Source organism: Puma concolor, chromosome B1 (assembly GCF_028749965.1).
Source record: "Puma concolor isolate L17-30 chromosome B1, mPumCon1.1.hap2, whole genome shotgun sequence".
In the NCBI taxonomy this organism is placed as follows: Eukaryota; Metazoa; Chordata; class Mammalia; order Carnivora; family Felidae; genus Puma; species Puma concolor.
In genome coordinates this window covers 114,644,141-114,659,959 of record NC_141670.1, presented here as the reverse complement: position 1 = coordinate 114,659,959, position 15,819 = coordinate 114,644,141, and the positions used below count along the sequence as shown (strand labels likewise).

Here is a 15,819-nt window from a genome sequence, read left to right as displayed (position 1 = left end):
ACCATTAATATATGACAGTGTCTATTATCCATAATCTTGATTACATACATATACCTTACTAAACTTTTATCTTTGCCAATTTGGTACAGAAAAATGTTATCAGAGTACAGTTTTATTTGCATTTTTTCCCTCAGTGAGACTGAACATCTTTCAATATGCTCAAACTTGAGAGGTTTTTATTTCTTTCTTCTTGCACTAACCATATATTTTCCTGATGTATACTGGGTTTTTTTCTTGTTTGTTTTTCTATAGGAACTCTATATGTTAAAGAAACCAGCACTTTGTCTGGAATAGGAGTTGCAAAAAATTGTTTGTCTATTAAATGGCAAGCCTAGTACATTTGACACATAGAACAGATACTTTTTAAACACTACCCCCTACACAATAAAATTATTTTCAGTGAAAATCATGAAAAAATGAACAATAAATTATGCAGAAAAATGTAAACAGTAAACATTTTCTTTCACTGAAATTCATACATAAAACCATGCTTACAAAAAAAATAAGAGTAAAAATACTGCAAAGTAAAGGAAAAAAATAAATATTTTTGAGTACGTTAATTTATTTAATGAAAAAGGAAAAAGTTATACTTATACCTGTAATAGTAATAAATAATATTGCCATTTAATAGCAGTTAAATACATCGACAATAAGAATGAATTTCATTTTATTTATTTTTAAAGCTTATTCATTTATTATTTCTGAGAGACAGAAAAAGAGAGTGTGCACACGCACACACACACTCAAGCAGGGAGGGTCAGAGAGAGAGGGAGAGACAGAATCTGAAGCAGGCTCCAGGCTCTGAGCTGTCAGCACAAAGCGTGATGCAGGGCTCGAACTCACAGAACACAAGATGATGACCTGAGCCAAAGTCGGACATCTATCTGCCTGAGCCACCAAACACCCTTCATTTTATTTTTAAAAAAATTTATTCATGTGTTTATTTTTTAATAGGCTCCATGTTTACCACAGAGCCTGACGCAGGGCTTGAACCCATGACCCGGGGATCATGACATGAGCTGAAATCTAGAGTCAGATGCTCAATTGACTGAGCCACACAGGAGCCCCAGAATAAATTTAATTTCAAAGATATTATTCAGGGCTCCTAGGTGGGTCAGTCCATTAAGTGTCCAACTCTTGATTTTGGCTCAGGTCATGATCTCACAGTTGGTAAGTTTGAGCACCGCTTCCAGCTCTGTGCTGGCAGTGCAGAGCCTGCTTGAGATCCTCTCTCGCTCACTCTCTGTCCCTCCTCGGCTCTCTCTCTGTCTCTGTTTCAGAAGAAATAAACTTTAAAGATATTATTCAAATTTGGTAAAATATGTCTTTTTGTACTATTGCTTGCACTTGGCAAACAAAAATATTTCACCTTTCAGTCTGCACCAGTTTACTATTTTACACTTTATATTATTAAAAAATGTTTATTTATTTTGAGAGAGAGGAAAAGCAGAGGAGGGGGAGAGAGGAGAGAATCCCAAGCAGGCTCCATGCTCTCAGTGCTGAGCCCCACACAGAGCTTGAACCCATGAACTGTGAGTTCATGTCCTGAGCTGAAATCAAGAATTGGACACTCAACAAACTGAGCCACACAGGTGCCCCACTATTTTATGCTTTAAAAACAAAAGTTCCAGGGGCACCTGGATGATTCAGTTGGTCATGGGATCGAGCCCTATGTTGGGCTCTGTGCTGAGTGTGGAGCATGCTTGGGATTCTCTCCCTCCCTCTGCCCCTCGCCCACCTCTCTCTCTTTGTGGAAAAACAAAACACACACACACAAATTCCAAATGGCAATTAGAATGACAAAACTGAAAACTCAACTTTTGTTTCTTCATCCTTACAATTCATTTTTACAACACTGTTTATTTTGAATCTATTTACATTCAAAAAAATGTGATAACACAGAGTTTGGAGACAGGAACTGTACCCGAAATGAGCTTGAACAATTCTAATGTATAATGTATATGAGACTGCCTCTATCAGAGCTGATATTTTAAAATATATGCGTATTTGAAGTTAACATTTGCAATTTAAAAACTCAATCTCAGTAATCCTGCCAATTGCTAACTGTGCTATCTAATATAGGAGTCACTAGCCAAATGTGGCTATGTAAATTAAAATTAATTAAAATTAAATGGGAATTCTTCTGTTTCCAGTCAAGATTAAATAATAGGGACCATGGGGCGCCTGGGTGGCGCAGTCGGTTAAGCGTCTGACTTCAGCCAGGTAACGATCTCGTGGTCCGTGGGTTCGAGCCCCGCGTCAGGCTCTGGGCTGATGGCTTGGAGCCTGGAGCCTGTTTCCGATTCTGTGTCTCCCTCTCTCTCTGCCCCTCCCCCGTTCATGCTCTGTCTCTCTCTGTCCCAAAAATAAATAAAAAACGTTGAAAAAAAAATTAAAAAAAAAAAATAATAGGGACCAGATTGACCCTTCTGCCTAAAGCAATCAGGAAATGGACAAAATATAGAAAGGAATTATTTTCAAGATACTGAACATCAGGCAAAGAAGGGTAGTGATCCCTGAGAGAGGTGGACTCTACTGACATAATTCTATACCTAGCAAAAATATCGTTAAAAATTTTAAGGCAAATAACAACCTCTTCAGACACAAAAGCTGAAAGAATTAATCACTAGCATACCCACCTTACAAGAAAAGTTAAAAAAAAAAAGTCCTTTAAGCAGAAGGAAAATTATGCTGGATGGAAATCTGGATCTACACAAATGAACGAAGAATACTGGCAATCTCTGGGCATATTTGATATGAGGGAGAGGTCAGTGAAGAAAGCAGCTTTTTTCTCTTCTTTGTACCTTTTTTGTGGATCTTTGACTTTGTTATCAGGGTAATGTTGGACTCAGAATTAATTAGTAAGTATTCACTCCTTTTCTCTTTTGGGGTTAGAGTTTGAGATGAATTAGTGTTAATTCTTCTTTATTTTTTTAAGCCACCAAGTTTTATTATTTTTTATAATTGATTCCAATAATGTTATTAGCATTTATTATTATTTTTTAAAAATAATTTATTGTCGGGGGCGCCTGGGTGGCGCAGTCGGTTAAGCGTCCGACTTCAGCCAGGTCACGATCTCGCGGTCCGTGAGTTCGAGCCCCGTGTCGGGCTCTGGGCTGATGGCTCAGAGTCTGGAGCCTGTTTCCGATTCTGTGTCTCCCTCTCTCTCTGCCCCTCCCCCGTTCATGCTCTGTCTCTCTCTGTCCCAAAAATAAATAAACGTTGAAAAAAAAAAATTAAAAAAAAAATAATTTATTGTCAAGTTAGTTAATTCTTCTATAAATGTTTAGTAGAATTTATCAGTGAAACCATCTGATACTGGACCTTTCTTTGATGAGATTTTTTTTAAATTACTGATTCAATCTCTTGTTATATGTCTGTTCAGATTTACAATTTTTCTTGAGTCAGTTTTGGTAATGTGTGTGTTTCTAGGAATCTGTACACTCATTTAGGTTATCTACTTTGTTGGCATATGACTGTTCATAGTACTCTCTTATCATTCTTTTGATTTCTGTAAGGTCAGCAGTAATGTCCCCACTTTCTGATTTTATTTGAATCTTCCTTTTTTCCATCAGTCTAGCTAAGGTTTGTCAATTTAGCTGATCTTTTCAAAGATCTATTAATTCAATTATCTTACTATACTTTATTTTTTCTATCTATATTCTTTTTTTTTTTTTTAGAGGCTAAACATACTACTAAATAACCAATGGGTCAATGAAGAAATCAAATAGGAAATAAAAAAATACATGGAGACAAATGAACATGAAAACATAATGGCCCAAAATATTTGGGATGCAACAAAAGTGGTTCTAAGAGGAAAATTTATAGCAATACAGACCTACCTCAGGAAATAAGAAAAATCTCAAATAAACAATCTAACCCTATACCTAAAGGAACCAGAAAAGGAACAAAGCCCAAAGTAAGTGGAAGGAAGGAAATAATAAAGGCCAGAGCAGAAATAAATGAAATAGAGACTAAAAAAACAAAAACAAAATCAATAAAACCAAGAGTCGGTTCTTTGTGAAACAAAATTGATAAACCTTTAGCCAGACTTATCAAGAAAAATAGAAGACAGAAATAAATAAAATCAGATGAGAGAGAAGTAAAAACTGACACTATAGAAATACAAAGCATTTGACAAAATTCAATCTGTTCATGATAAAAACTCTCAATTCTAATCTGTACTATTTCTTTCCTTCTCCTAGCTGTGGTTTTAGATTACTCTTCTTCTGGTTCTTTAAGGGGTAAGGTTAGGTGTTTGATTATGGATCTTTGTTCTTTTTTAATGTAGGTATTTACTGCGAGATTGCATTTGCCACTTCTCATGTTTTGGTATGTTGTATTTCTGTCTTTGTTTATCTACAAGTATTTTCTAATTTGTGATTTCTTTGACTACTGGTTGTTTAAGAGTATATTACTTTATTTCCACCTATTTGTGGATTTTCCAGTTTTCCTTCCGTTACTGATTTCTAGCTTTATTCCATTATTTTTAGAGGAACAATTTCTTATGATTTCAATATTTTTGAATTTATTGAGACATGTTCTGTGGCCTAACATATGGTTCTATTCTGGAGAATGTTTTATGTACACTTGAGAAAAATGTGTATTCTGCTTTTGGTGGGTGTGGTGCTCTATATGTCTGGTTCTTAGGTCAGGATGATTTATAGTGCTGTTAAAATCCTCTATTTTCTTATTAATCTTGTCTAGATTATCTATCCATTATGGAAAGTGGGATATAGAAGTCTCCAATTATTATAGAATTCTCTTCTTCCCTTGAATTATGTCATTGTCTCATATATTTTGGGCTCTACTGTTTGGTATGTTTATGTTTACAATTATTAAATATTTTAACTGAACTGTCTCTTTTATCAATATCTAAATGTTCTTCTTTGTCTCTTGTAACAAGACAAAATTAAGGTCAATTTTTTTCTGGTATTAGTGTGGTCGCTTCTAGTTCTCTTTTGGTTACTCTTTGCATTAACGTAGCTTTTCACCCTTTCACTTACAATCTATTTATGTCTTTGGATATAAAGTGAGTCTCTTGTAGACAGCATATAGTTGGATCATGGTTAGTTTTCTAAAAAATAAATTCTGCCAATCTCTGCCTTTCATTGGAGAATTTAACACACATTTAAATTGTTTTTTTTTTTTTTTTTTTTTTTTTTTTTTTTTTTTTTTTTTTTTTTTTCATGGTTGCAATTTACCCCTTTGGATTGGTGACAACCAGGCCAACTTCTTCAACGTTTATTTATTTTTGGGACAGAGAGAGACAGAGCATGAATGGGGGAGGGGCAGAGAGAGAGGGAGACACAGAGTTGGAAACAGGCTCCAGGCTCCGAGCCATCAGCCCAGAGCCCGACGCGGGGCTCGAACTCACAGACCGTGAGATCGTGACCTGGCTGAAGTCGGACGCCCAACCGACTGCGCCACCCAGGCGCCCCGACATTTAAATTGTTTTTAAGGAAGGCCTCACTTCTGCCATTTTTGTGATTTTCTTCTCTATGTATTCTACCTTTGTTGTTCTTTATTTCTTCCATTACTGACTTCTTTTGAGTTTAGCTGATTTTTCTGTAGTGAATTGTTTTGGTTTTCTTATCATTTCCTTTTCTGTATCTTTTTAACCTTTTTTTTTTTTTTTTGTGGTTGCCATGGAGATTATACTTAACCTCTTAAATATATAGCAATCTAGTTTGAATTGATACCAACTTAGCTTCAAGGGCATATAGAAACTCTGCTCTTATACAGTTCCATCCTCTCTTTATGTTGTTATGGTCACACATTACATCTTTATGCATTGTATGCCCATTAACATAGATTAATAATTATTTTTATATATTCTTCTTTTAAATAATGTGAGGTAAAAAGACTTACAAATAAAAAATAAAATTACACTTGCTTTTGTATTTACCTATATAGTTATCTTTATTGAAGTTCTTTATTTCTTTATATGACTCCAAGTTATTGTCTAACGTATTTTTGTTCAGCCTGAAGAACCCTTTTTCTTGTAGTGAATTTCTTGTATAGTAGAAATTAATTCCATCAGCTTTTGTTTATCTGAAAATATCTTAATTTCCCCTTTATTTTTAAAGGATAGTTTTGTTCAATATAGAATTCTTGGTTGACACCAAAGAAAACATACAGATGACTAACAGACACATGAAAAAATGCTCGACATCACTCATCATCAGGGAAATACAAATCAAAACTACAATGAGATACCTACCATCTCACACCTGTCAGAAGGGATAAAATTAACAACTCAGGAAACAACAGATGTTGGTGAGGATGTAGAGAAAGGGGAACCCTCTTACACTGTTGATGGGAATGCAAATTGTTTTACACTCTGGAAAACAGTATGCAGCTTCCTCAAAAAGTTAAAAGTAGAACTATCCTACGACCCAGCAATTGCAGTACTGGGTATTTATCCAAAGGATACAAAAACATTGATTCAAATGGGCACATGTACCCTAATGTTTATAGTAGCACTACCAATCATAGCCAAATTATGGAAAGAGCCCAAATGTCCATTGACTGATGAATGGATATAGAAGATGTGGTGTGTATATAGATAGATAGATGTATATATCAACATAGGAATATATATATTCATATATATATATATATTACTCAGCCATCAAAAAGAATGAAATGTTACCATTTGCAATGACAGGGATGGAACCAGAGTATATTATGCTAAGTAAAATAAGTCAGTCAGAAAAAGGCAAATACCATATGATTTTACTCATATGTGTAATTTAAGAAACAAAACAGATGAACAGAGGGGAAGGGAAGAAAAAGTAAGATAAAAACAGAGAGGGAGTAAAACCGTAAGAGACTCTTAACTATAGAGAACAAACTGACGGTTGCTAGAAGGAGGTGGGTGGGGGGAATGGGGTGAATGGGTGATGGGCATCAAGGAGGGCACTTGTTGAGATGAGCACTGGATGTAAGTGTAAATGATGAATCACTAAATTCCACTCCTGAAACCAATACTACATTATATGTTAACTTGAATTTAAATAAAAATTTGGAAGAAAAAAAATCCCTGTACAGGGTTTTGATATAAAAGGGAGTGGGGCTTTTTATTCCTTAGAAAGAAATCTGGTCCCAGTTTTTAAAATAACAAAAATTTCTTTCTCCCAGATGTACATTTTAAAACTTCTTTCAACACATTTATGTTGTTTCTATGGTAACTTCCATTTAAAAATGGTTATCTCTTAGCATTCCATTATCTTTCATAAACTAATATTTTAAGAAGTTCTGAAATTTTCACAAATATGACAATTCCTCTCAAAATGCTGTTTTTTAAAGGAAAGAAGGAAACTTTATTATTGGATGATTATTCAGTAAAAGAAGCTCTTTCCCTTTCTGTAAGTGAAAAATACTATTTTGTTTTGTTTTTTATTGTTTTTGTTCCTGGAATCAAAAATGTGGCTGAAATATTTTCTCAAAAATATATTTTTCTTCTAGAACTGATACATGAATTCAGCAAAGTTGCAGGGTACAAAATCAATGTACAGAAATCAGTTGCATTCTTATACACTAACAATGAAGCAACAGAAAGACAAAGAAACTGATCCCATTCACAATTGCACCAAGAAGCATAAAATACCTAGGAATAAATCTAACCAAAGATGTAAAAGATCTGTATGCTGAAAACTATAGAAAGCTTATGAAGGTAATTGAAGAAGATATAAAGAAATGGAAAAACATTCCCTGCTCATGGATTGGAAGAATAAATATTGTCAAAATGTCAATACTACCCAAAGCTATCTACACATTCAATGCAATCCCAATCAAAATTGCACCAGCATTCTTCTCGAAACTAGAACAAGCAATCCTAAAATTCATGTGGAACCACAAAAGGCCCCGAATAGCCAAAGTAATTTTGAAGTAGAAGACCAAAGCAGGAGGCATCACAATCCCAGACTTTAGCCTCTACTACAAAGCTGTCATCATCAAGACAGCACGGTATTGGCACAAAAACAGACACATAGACCAATGGAATAGAACAGAAACCCCAGAACTAGACCCACAAACCTATGGCCAACTCATCTTTGACAAAGCCGGAGAGAACATCCAATGGAAAAAAGACAGTCTCTTTAACAAATGGTGCTGGGAGAACTGGACAGCAACATGAAGAAGGTTGAAACTAGACCACTTTCTCACACCATTCACAAAAATAAACTCAAAATGGATAAAGGACCTGAATGTGAGACAGGAAACCATCAAAACCCTAGAGGTGAAAGCAGGAAAAGACCTCTCTGACCTCAGCCGTAGCAATCTCTTACTCGACACATCCCCAAAGGCAAGGGAATTAAAAGCAAAAATGAACTACTGGGACCTTATGAAGATAAAAAGCTTCTGCACAGCAAAGGAAACAACCAACAAAACTAAAAGGCAACCAACGGAATGGGAAAAGATATTTGCAAATGACATATCGGACAAAGGGCTAGTATCCAAAATCTATAAAGAGCTCACCAAACTCCACACCCGAAAAACAAATAACCCAGTGAAGAAATGGGCAGAAAACATGAATAGACACTTCTCTAAAGAAGACATCCGGATGGCCAACAGGCACATGAAAAGATGTTCAGCGTCGCTCCTTATCAGGGAAATACAAATCAAAACCACACTCAGATATCACCTCACGCCAGTCAGAGTGGCCAAAATGAACAAATCAGGAGACTATGGATGCTGGAGAGGATGTGGAGAAACGGGAACCCTCTTGCACTGTTGGTGGGAATGCAAACTGGTACAGCAGCTCTGGAAAACAGTGTGGAGGTTCCTCAGAAAATTAAAAATAGACCTACCCTATGACCCAGCAATAGCACTGCTAGGAATTTACCCAAGGGATACAGGAGTACTGATGCATAGGGGCACTTGTACCCCAATGTTTATAGCAGCACTCTCAACAATAGCCAAATTATGGAAAGAGCCTAAATGTCCATCAACTGATGAATGGATAAAGAAATTGTGGTTTATATACACAATGGAGTACTACATGGCAATGAGAAAGAATGAAATATGGCCCTTTGTAGCAATGTGGATGGAACTGGAGAGTGTGATGCTAAGTGAAATAAGCCATACAGAGAAAGACAGATACCATATGTTTTCACTCCTATGTGGATCCTGAGAAACTTAACAGAAACCCACAGGGAGGGGAAGGAAAAAAAAAAAAAAAGAGGTTAGAGTGGGAGAGAGCCAAAGCATAAGAGACCCTTAAAAACTGAGAACAAACTGAGGGTTGATGGGGGGTGGGAGGGAGGGGAGGGTGGGTGATGGGTATTGAGGAGGGCACCTTTTGGGATGAGCACTGGGTGTTGTATGGAAACCAATTTGACAATAAATTTCATATATTGAAAAAATATATATTTTTTTCTTTAATTTTTTTTTTCAACGTTTATTTATTTTTGGGACAGGGAGAGACAGAGCATGAACGCGCGAGGGGCAGAGAGAGAGGGAGACACAGAATCGGAAACAGGCTACAGGCTCTGAGCCATCAGCCCAGAGCCTGACGTGGGGCTCGAACTCACGGACCGCGAGATCGTGACCTGGCTGAAGTCGGACGCTTAACCGACTGTGCCACCCAGGCGCCCCTATATATTTTTCTGTATTCTAAAGTAACACATTTACTTGGTATTTAAAAAAATGAATAATGAATAAAACAGAATTAATGAATTCTTAAAATTCATAATAAATGTATAAGACAGAAAATAAAAATCACCAGTAATCTCATTACTTAGAAATACCAACTGTTATCTATTTGATATATACCCTCCAGAAACTTTTAAATTGCAATTTATTTCAGCAGCTACATGCGTTTATTTGTATGTATGTGTACACATACACACAGATACATATATGTGTATATATTTTCTTCTGTAACAAAAATAAGATTTCAGTAAGGGCTTTTTTTCAATAAATATAAAATGCATCATTTTAATGGCTACATGATAGTTCATTTATAGATGCGCATTCATTTAATCAATTTCTTATCAACGAACACTTAATTTCCAGTTGTTCTCTATTACAAACATTTCATACATATTTTAGAAGTTACAAGAAACCTAAAGTATGTAAGGCTGGTCTTAGGTACTTTTCTTTAAATATTTGCTTCTCTAAGCTGGTATTAAGACAAAACAATTTTTGTAATTCAATCCTGTTCCAAAATGCTTTGATCACTAAAGTAGGCAATCATCAGTTAATTGTCTAAAATATCTTAAACGTATCTAACCTTAATAGATGACCTTCTAACCTGGCTACAGTCTGTCATATCAATTTTAACTGCCCAAGTTCCTACAAAGTCTCCACTCTGATCAAATGGATTTATTCATCTGGAGGAGACTAGTGCTTGGCTATCCTGCTAGCCTAGCACTTGCTGCTTTTCCCGGGTGAAAAGGGTGGAAATCACTCTCTTTCTCTTCACTGATCAAATCTAATCCAGAATTACGAATCCAGCTCATATCCCACTTGGTCCATAAACCCTTCCTGACCTCTTAGCAGGAAAGGATTTTCCCTCTCATTAAAGTCCCTTGGCACATGATATTTGTAACACTTATGGCAATTAAATGTCTTGAAACAGTTCCTTCTGTTTCAAGTGTTAAATAACAGTTCAAGTGTTATTTAAATCTTGCTTATTATTTCCTCATTGTCATTTTTAAACCATCTTTCTACAACTGTACCAAAGGGCTATTGAAGGAAGAGACCAGACATGCTATTTGCCCAGAACTATACCTTACATGTGGAAGGAGTTTGGTAAATATTTATTGATTTAATGTGATTACTGTAAATTACAGATCTATATTAGTAAAGTTCTCATTCAGTTCAATTTCTATGCACACATAAGAGCACATGAAGAAAGCAATTTCTTAAAGCTCTTTCATCAAGATATTAACATAAAATCTTTGTTACTGACTATATACTGCACAGTTGGTATCTGAACTATGTAATCTGTAAGTCAATAATATCTCTAAGATTTTTCTTACATCTTTATAATACTTAAAATATCTACTTAAAATAGCTTATCTACTAAATATTGAGTTACTTACCTTGCAAAAACTTTTGTAGAAGCACAAAAATAACAAAATAACATGAGCAAGCTTCATGTTGGAGGCTTTCAGGGTATCTTCTCTACCCTGGATAGTCTTTTGAAATTTAATTTTTAACCTCTGAAAAAATATTTAAAAAGAGCAAGCCTCCTAAAGAGCTTTGTACTTTTGAACTCAGAGAATTTGGCTAAAATCCAAAGAGCTTTACCGTAACTGAAATCAAAAAAATTCTTCTCAGTAAACAGCTGAGGGAGGTGACCAATAGAAACTATGTTTCCTGTTGAGGAAACTGATTTCCCCACCTTGTTACTAGACAATGCCTCAATTCTGTTTTAGAGGGAAGACAGAAACTACATTGGAAGAAAATTTCTTATGTTTTTGGTAAAATAAAATTACAGTGTTTTTCCTTAAGGCTGAAGACTAGGAGAGAAGTAAATGTATATCACATTTGAAAGCTATGATAAATACATTAAAAATCCTCAACAAAACAGTTCCTTTGCCATGCACTAGTTATGCTATGATCAAATTATATTCTCTGAGCATAGAAAACTTTTAAAAACAAGTATTCCTGCCCCAGCACCAACTATAGTGCAGGATTCATTTCTATTTGTGAAATAAACATTAGGGTTCTCCTGAACCAGACATGAGACAGAGGTTGAGGTACAAAGATGCTTATTAGTAATTAACTCCTGTGAAAGGAAGAGAGGAGAAACAGGAGTGAGCAGAGAGAAAAGTCGGACTGCAATGCAGGTTCAACAAAGCCTTGGTCAACTCATGGAGCTCTGGAGTGATTGTGGCACTGTCTGGGTCAGGTGGAAATAGCTAGACCATTAAACCCTGCCTTGCTCAGTCTTCTGGTGTGGGCTGTCCAGGAAAGCCATCCCCTTAGGTGAGGCAGTTCTCTGCAGTTGAGGCAGACCCTGAAGGATATGACATTTAGTTGTCATCAGAAGTGTCTGCTGATCACACTCTTCGCAGCTAGGCAGCATAACCTTCTATGAAGTGGTATCTAGAAAACTCATCTCCCTGTCTTTCAGAGTCCACCATTTTGCACCCTTAGTTACCATATATGCTCCAGGAGTAGCTTCTTCAAAATCATAGTAGGCCTTTCATCCTGAGGGAAAATTTAGAAGAGGGAGGTGGTCAGAAAAGCTACAGCCTGGCCCTGATCTTTTTTTTTTTTTTTTATTTTTTTTTTTTTAAATTTTTTTTTTTCAACGTTTATTTATTTTTGGGACAGAGAGAGACAGAGCATGAACAGGGGAGGGGCAGAGAGAGAGGGAGACACAGAATCGGAAACAGGCTCCAGGCTCTGAGCCATCAGCCCAGAGCCCGACGCGGGGCTCGAACTCACGGACCGCGAGATCGTGACCTGGCTGAAGTCGGACGCTTAACCGACTGCGCCACCCAGGCGCCCATCCTGGCCCTGATCTTGAGGCTGCAGTTGATGATACTTCACCTTCTGTCTCTTTCCTATCCTTTCTAGATTCCCTTCACTCTGAGCTTCTACCTCTGCCAGCCTCCGTTGTTTACCTAATGTTATGACTCACAAACTTCCTGGAGTGCTCTGGGCCCCTGGTTGCCATCTCCTTCTCAGACCATAGTTGCTGTTTCTATCCTTTTACTGTCATAAGAGGCACCCAAGTAGCTCATGTGGTTCCATACATATTCCTCCCTTCCCTCATTGTATACCAGACAGTTACCTCTGTCAACATAGTGACTTCTTGTGTCTTGTCCCTAGACACAAGAAGCCCAATGTGCACCAGAAAGAAGACTTAGCTAGTAATTCATTGGATTCTTGCTGTGCCTCTTGGCAAAAGTATGCTTCCTTTGGGGAACAAGACCCCTAACCCTACAGAGTCTACACCTGTGGAGACAGGAAGCACAAAGCCCCCAGTTGGTTATTGGGAGTGACAGTAAGTGTGGTCATTTCTTCTTCCATTCCTTGGCTCCCAGACCACCATTTTCTATTGGGGATACAATGCTAGATGAAGGTCTTTAATTCAATGCATATACTACTTCCTGGAGGATGGCATCCAGTTCTAGGAGTATTGCCTTTAAATATCACCTCAGTCCTGCGTTCAGCAGGCTGCTCCAATGCTCCATAAGGCTGCCAGCTTCCAAGCGGTGCAGCAGATGATGTGGCCAGTGAATTGCATGGTCACTGACCCACTCTCACATTTCCTTTGCTGTCAGGTGGGTCTCGTCGTCTGACAGGATGTTACATGGAATCCTTTGTTGGAAGATTAAATACTCTGAAATTCTTTGGATTATCTCAGCTGAGGCCCTGTAGGCAGGAAAGGCACATCCTCAACCTGGAATATATGTCTACTCCTGTGACAATGTACCACTGGCCCTTTAAAGATTGAAGGGACATGGGCGCCTGGGTGGCTCAGTCGGTTAGGCATCTGGCTTCGGCTCAGGTCATGATCTCGCGGTCCGTGAGTCCGAGCCCCGCGTCAGGCTCTGTGCTGACAGCTCAGAGCCTGGAGCCGGTTTCAGATTCTGTGTCTCCCTCTCTCTGACCCTCCCCCGTTCATGCTGTGTCTCTCCCTGTCTCAAAAATAAATAAACGTTTAAAAAAAAAAAAAAAGATTGAAGGGACCAACTCAGTCAGTTTACCACCAAGTGGCTAGTTGGAATCCTTGATGAACTGTGCCATCTTGTGGACTCAGCATTGGTCTCTGTTGCTGTCAGATTGGACATTTGTTGATGGGAGCAGCTAAATAAATCTTAGTGGGCCCGTGATATTTGGCCTCATCCCTAGCCTCCATCTCTGTTACAATGGCCACTTTATTCTTGTGCCCATTGTGCTAGCACTGGGGTGGCTGATGACTGAGACTGGCTGATACCAATTGGTTGAGCCATTTTGTTGGTTATTAAGTACCTTTTCTCTGGCAGATGTTCTCTAGTGGGTATTAACATATGATACAAAGATTTCTATACTTCACCCCATTTCTTTTTTTTTTTTAATTTTTTTTTCAACGTTTTTTATTTATTTTTGGGACAGAGAGAGACAGAGCATGAACGGGGGAGGGGCAGAGAGAGAGACACAGAATCGGAAACAGGCTCCAGGCTCTGAGCCATCAGCCCAGAGCCCGACGCGGGGCTCGAACTCACGGACCGTGAGATCGTGACCTGGCTGAAGTCGGACGCTTAACTGACTGTGCCACCCAGGCGCCCCCACTTCACCCCATTTCTACATCCACATATCTCCACACCAGATTTTCTTGTTCTCAATCTTTGAATATTTTTTATTCTGAGAAAAAAGATGGCCAGGCAATCACTATTACCTGTGATTCTACATACAGTCTAGCTTTGGACCACCTATTTTGTCACACAAAGTGGGTGACCAGGTATATCACCTAAAGCTCTGCCCATTGTTGAGGACACTCCCTTACCACTGTCTTTCAAAGCCAGTCCTAAGTATGGCTCATGTGGCTGCTATCTATTTTCAGCTTGTGCCTACATACTGAGCCAACCCATCTGTGAACCAAACACAAGTTTTTCCCTCCTCCTGGTCATACTGGAATCCATATAGAGACATAGGTATGAGCTGAGGGAGGTGCTTGGGTGCAACAGTTTGCATTAGGCAGGGAGGGGGAAATCCAAGTTACCAGTTCATGCAGTTTGCTTGTGCCCTTGGTCCTATTTGCATTTGGTTCTGGATGTGACACTTCCATTTTATAATACATTTTTGCTAGGCCTGCTCAAACTTACACTTTGTGGGTCTGTTAGAACCCAGCTCATAATGGGCATTCTGGTCATGTGATGACATAGTGTCCAATGTTCAGTAATTCCACATTTACCAGGGTCCAGTAGTACACAAATTGTTTCTCAAAAAGAGTGTAATTCTCTGCTGCAGATGGCATGGCCTTGCTCCAGAACACCAGGGTCCTCTATTGTAATTCTCTCACTGGTTCTTCCTCAAACATTACACAATGTTTTTCCCCACCATTGACACTTCCAACACCATAGGGTTTGCCAGATCACTGCAGAAATCTTTCCTGCTCTGGCAGCCTGAGCAGTATTCCTGTGTTTTGTGCTGCCTTCTTTGTGAAGGACAGTTCAAGATGAAATCATTTGTCTTTTACTTTAGAGAAGATATCCTGGCAAGTTCCTAAGCACAGGCCTTGTCTCCCACCCTCTGGAGCGTATGTGTCTTACTTATCAATGCATTCAGCATGGTCACCACCTCTTGCTTACCTGATCTGACCAAGGTAATGCCATCAATGTAGTGGAACAATGTGATGTTTTACAGGAAGTCCAAATGATCCAGATATCTTCAGACTTTATTATGACAGAAGATGGGAGATAAGACCTATGGAAAAATTATAAATGTTGATTGTTGCTCATCCCATGTGAACACAAACTGTTTCTGTCTTTTCTGTTTAAAATATTTACAGTGGTTTAAGTTTTCTTGACCAAATTCTTATTGATACACTTTAAAATAGTGCTAAAACTAGAATCAAGGTTGTTATCTCGAAAAGAAATTCAATTGGAACAAATAATAAACCTTAGGTACGGGGTGGAATTTCTAAGTTTATGAAGAAAAAAGAAAAAAACAAAAAAAGAAAAATATCCAAATTATATTAAAATTTTTTACAACAAAAGCACTGAAAAATGTGAACTAAGCATACAACTCAGGATAGCATTAAAAAAAACAATAAAATGAATCAAAAGTGAGAGAAAGGAAATAAAGACATAAACAATAGTAAATAAGCCAAGCAAAAAATTAGCAAATTTGATATCTAAAACAGTGAATCAT

General features: G+C 37.7%; 1 protein-coding gene across 3 annotated transcripts in view; it reads right to left on the bottom strand.

The window, feature by feature from the left end:
- The window catches only part of CFI (complement factor I), a 63,002-nt gene extending 47,674 nt beyond the window's left edge, over positions 1-15,328 (bottom strand). For 2 of the 3 annotated variants that reach the window (XM_086704407.1, XM_086704408.1), the window contains exon 1: positions 11,052-11,203. In XM_086704407.1, the coding sequence (XP_086560533.1) occupies positions 11,052-11,108 (57 nt within the window). In that variant the 5' untranslated portion in view covers positions 11,109-11,203. Of the gene's footprint in view, positions 1-11,051; positions 11,204-15,257 lie in introns of those variants that run through there. The other variant, XM_086704409.1, reaches the window with a different exon arrangement.
- Between the last annotated feature and the right edge of the window lie 491 nt (positions 15,329-15,819).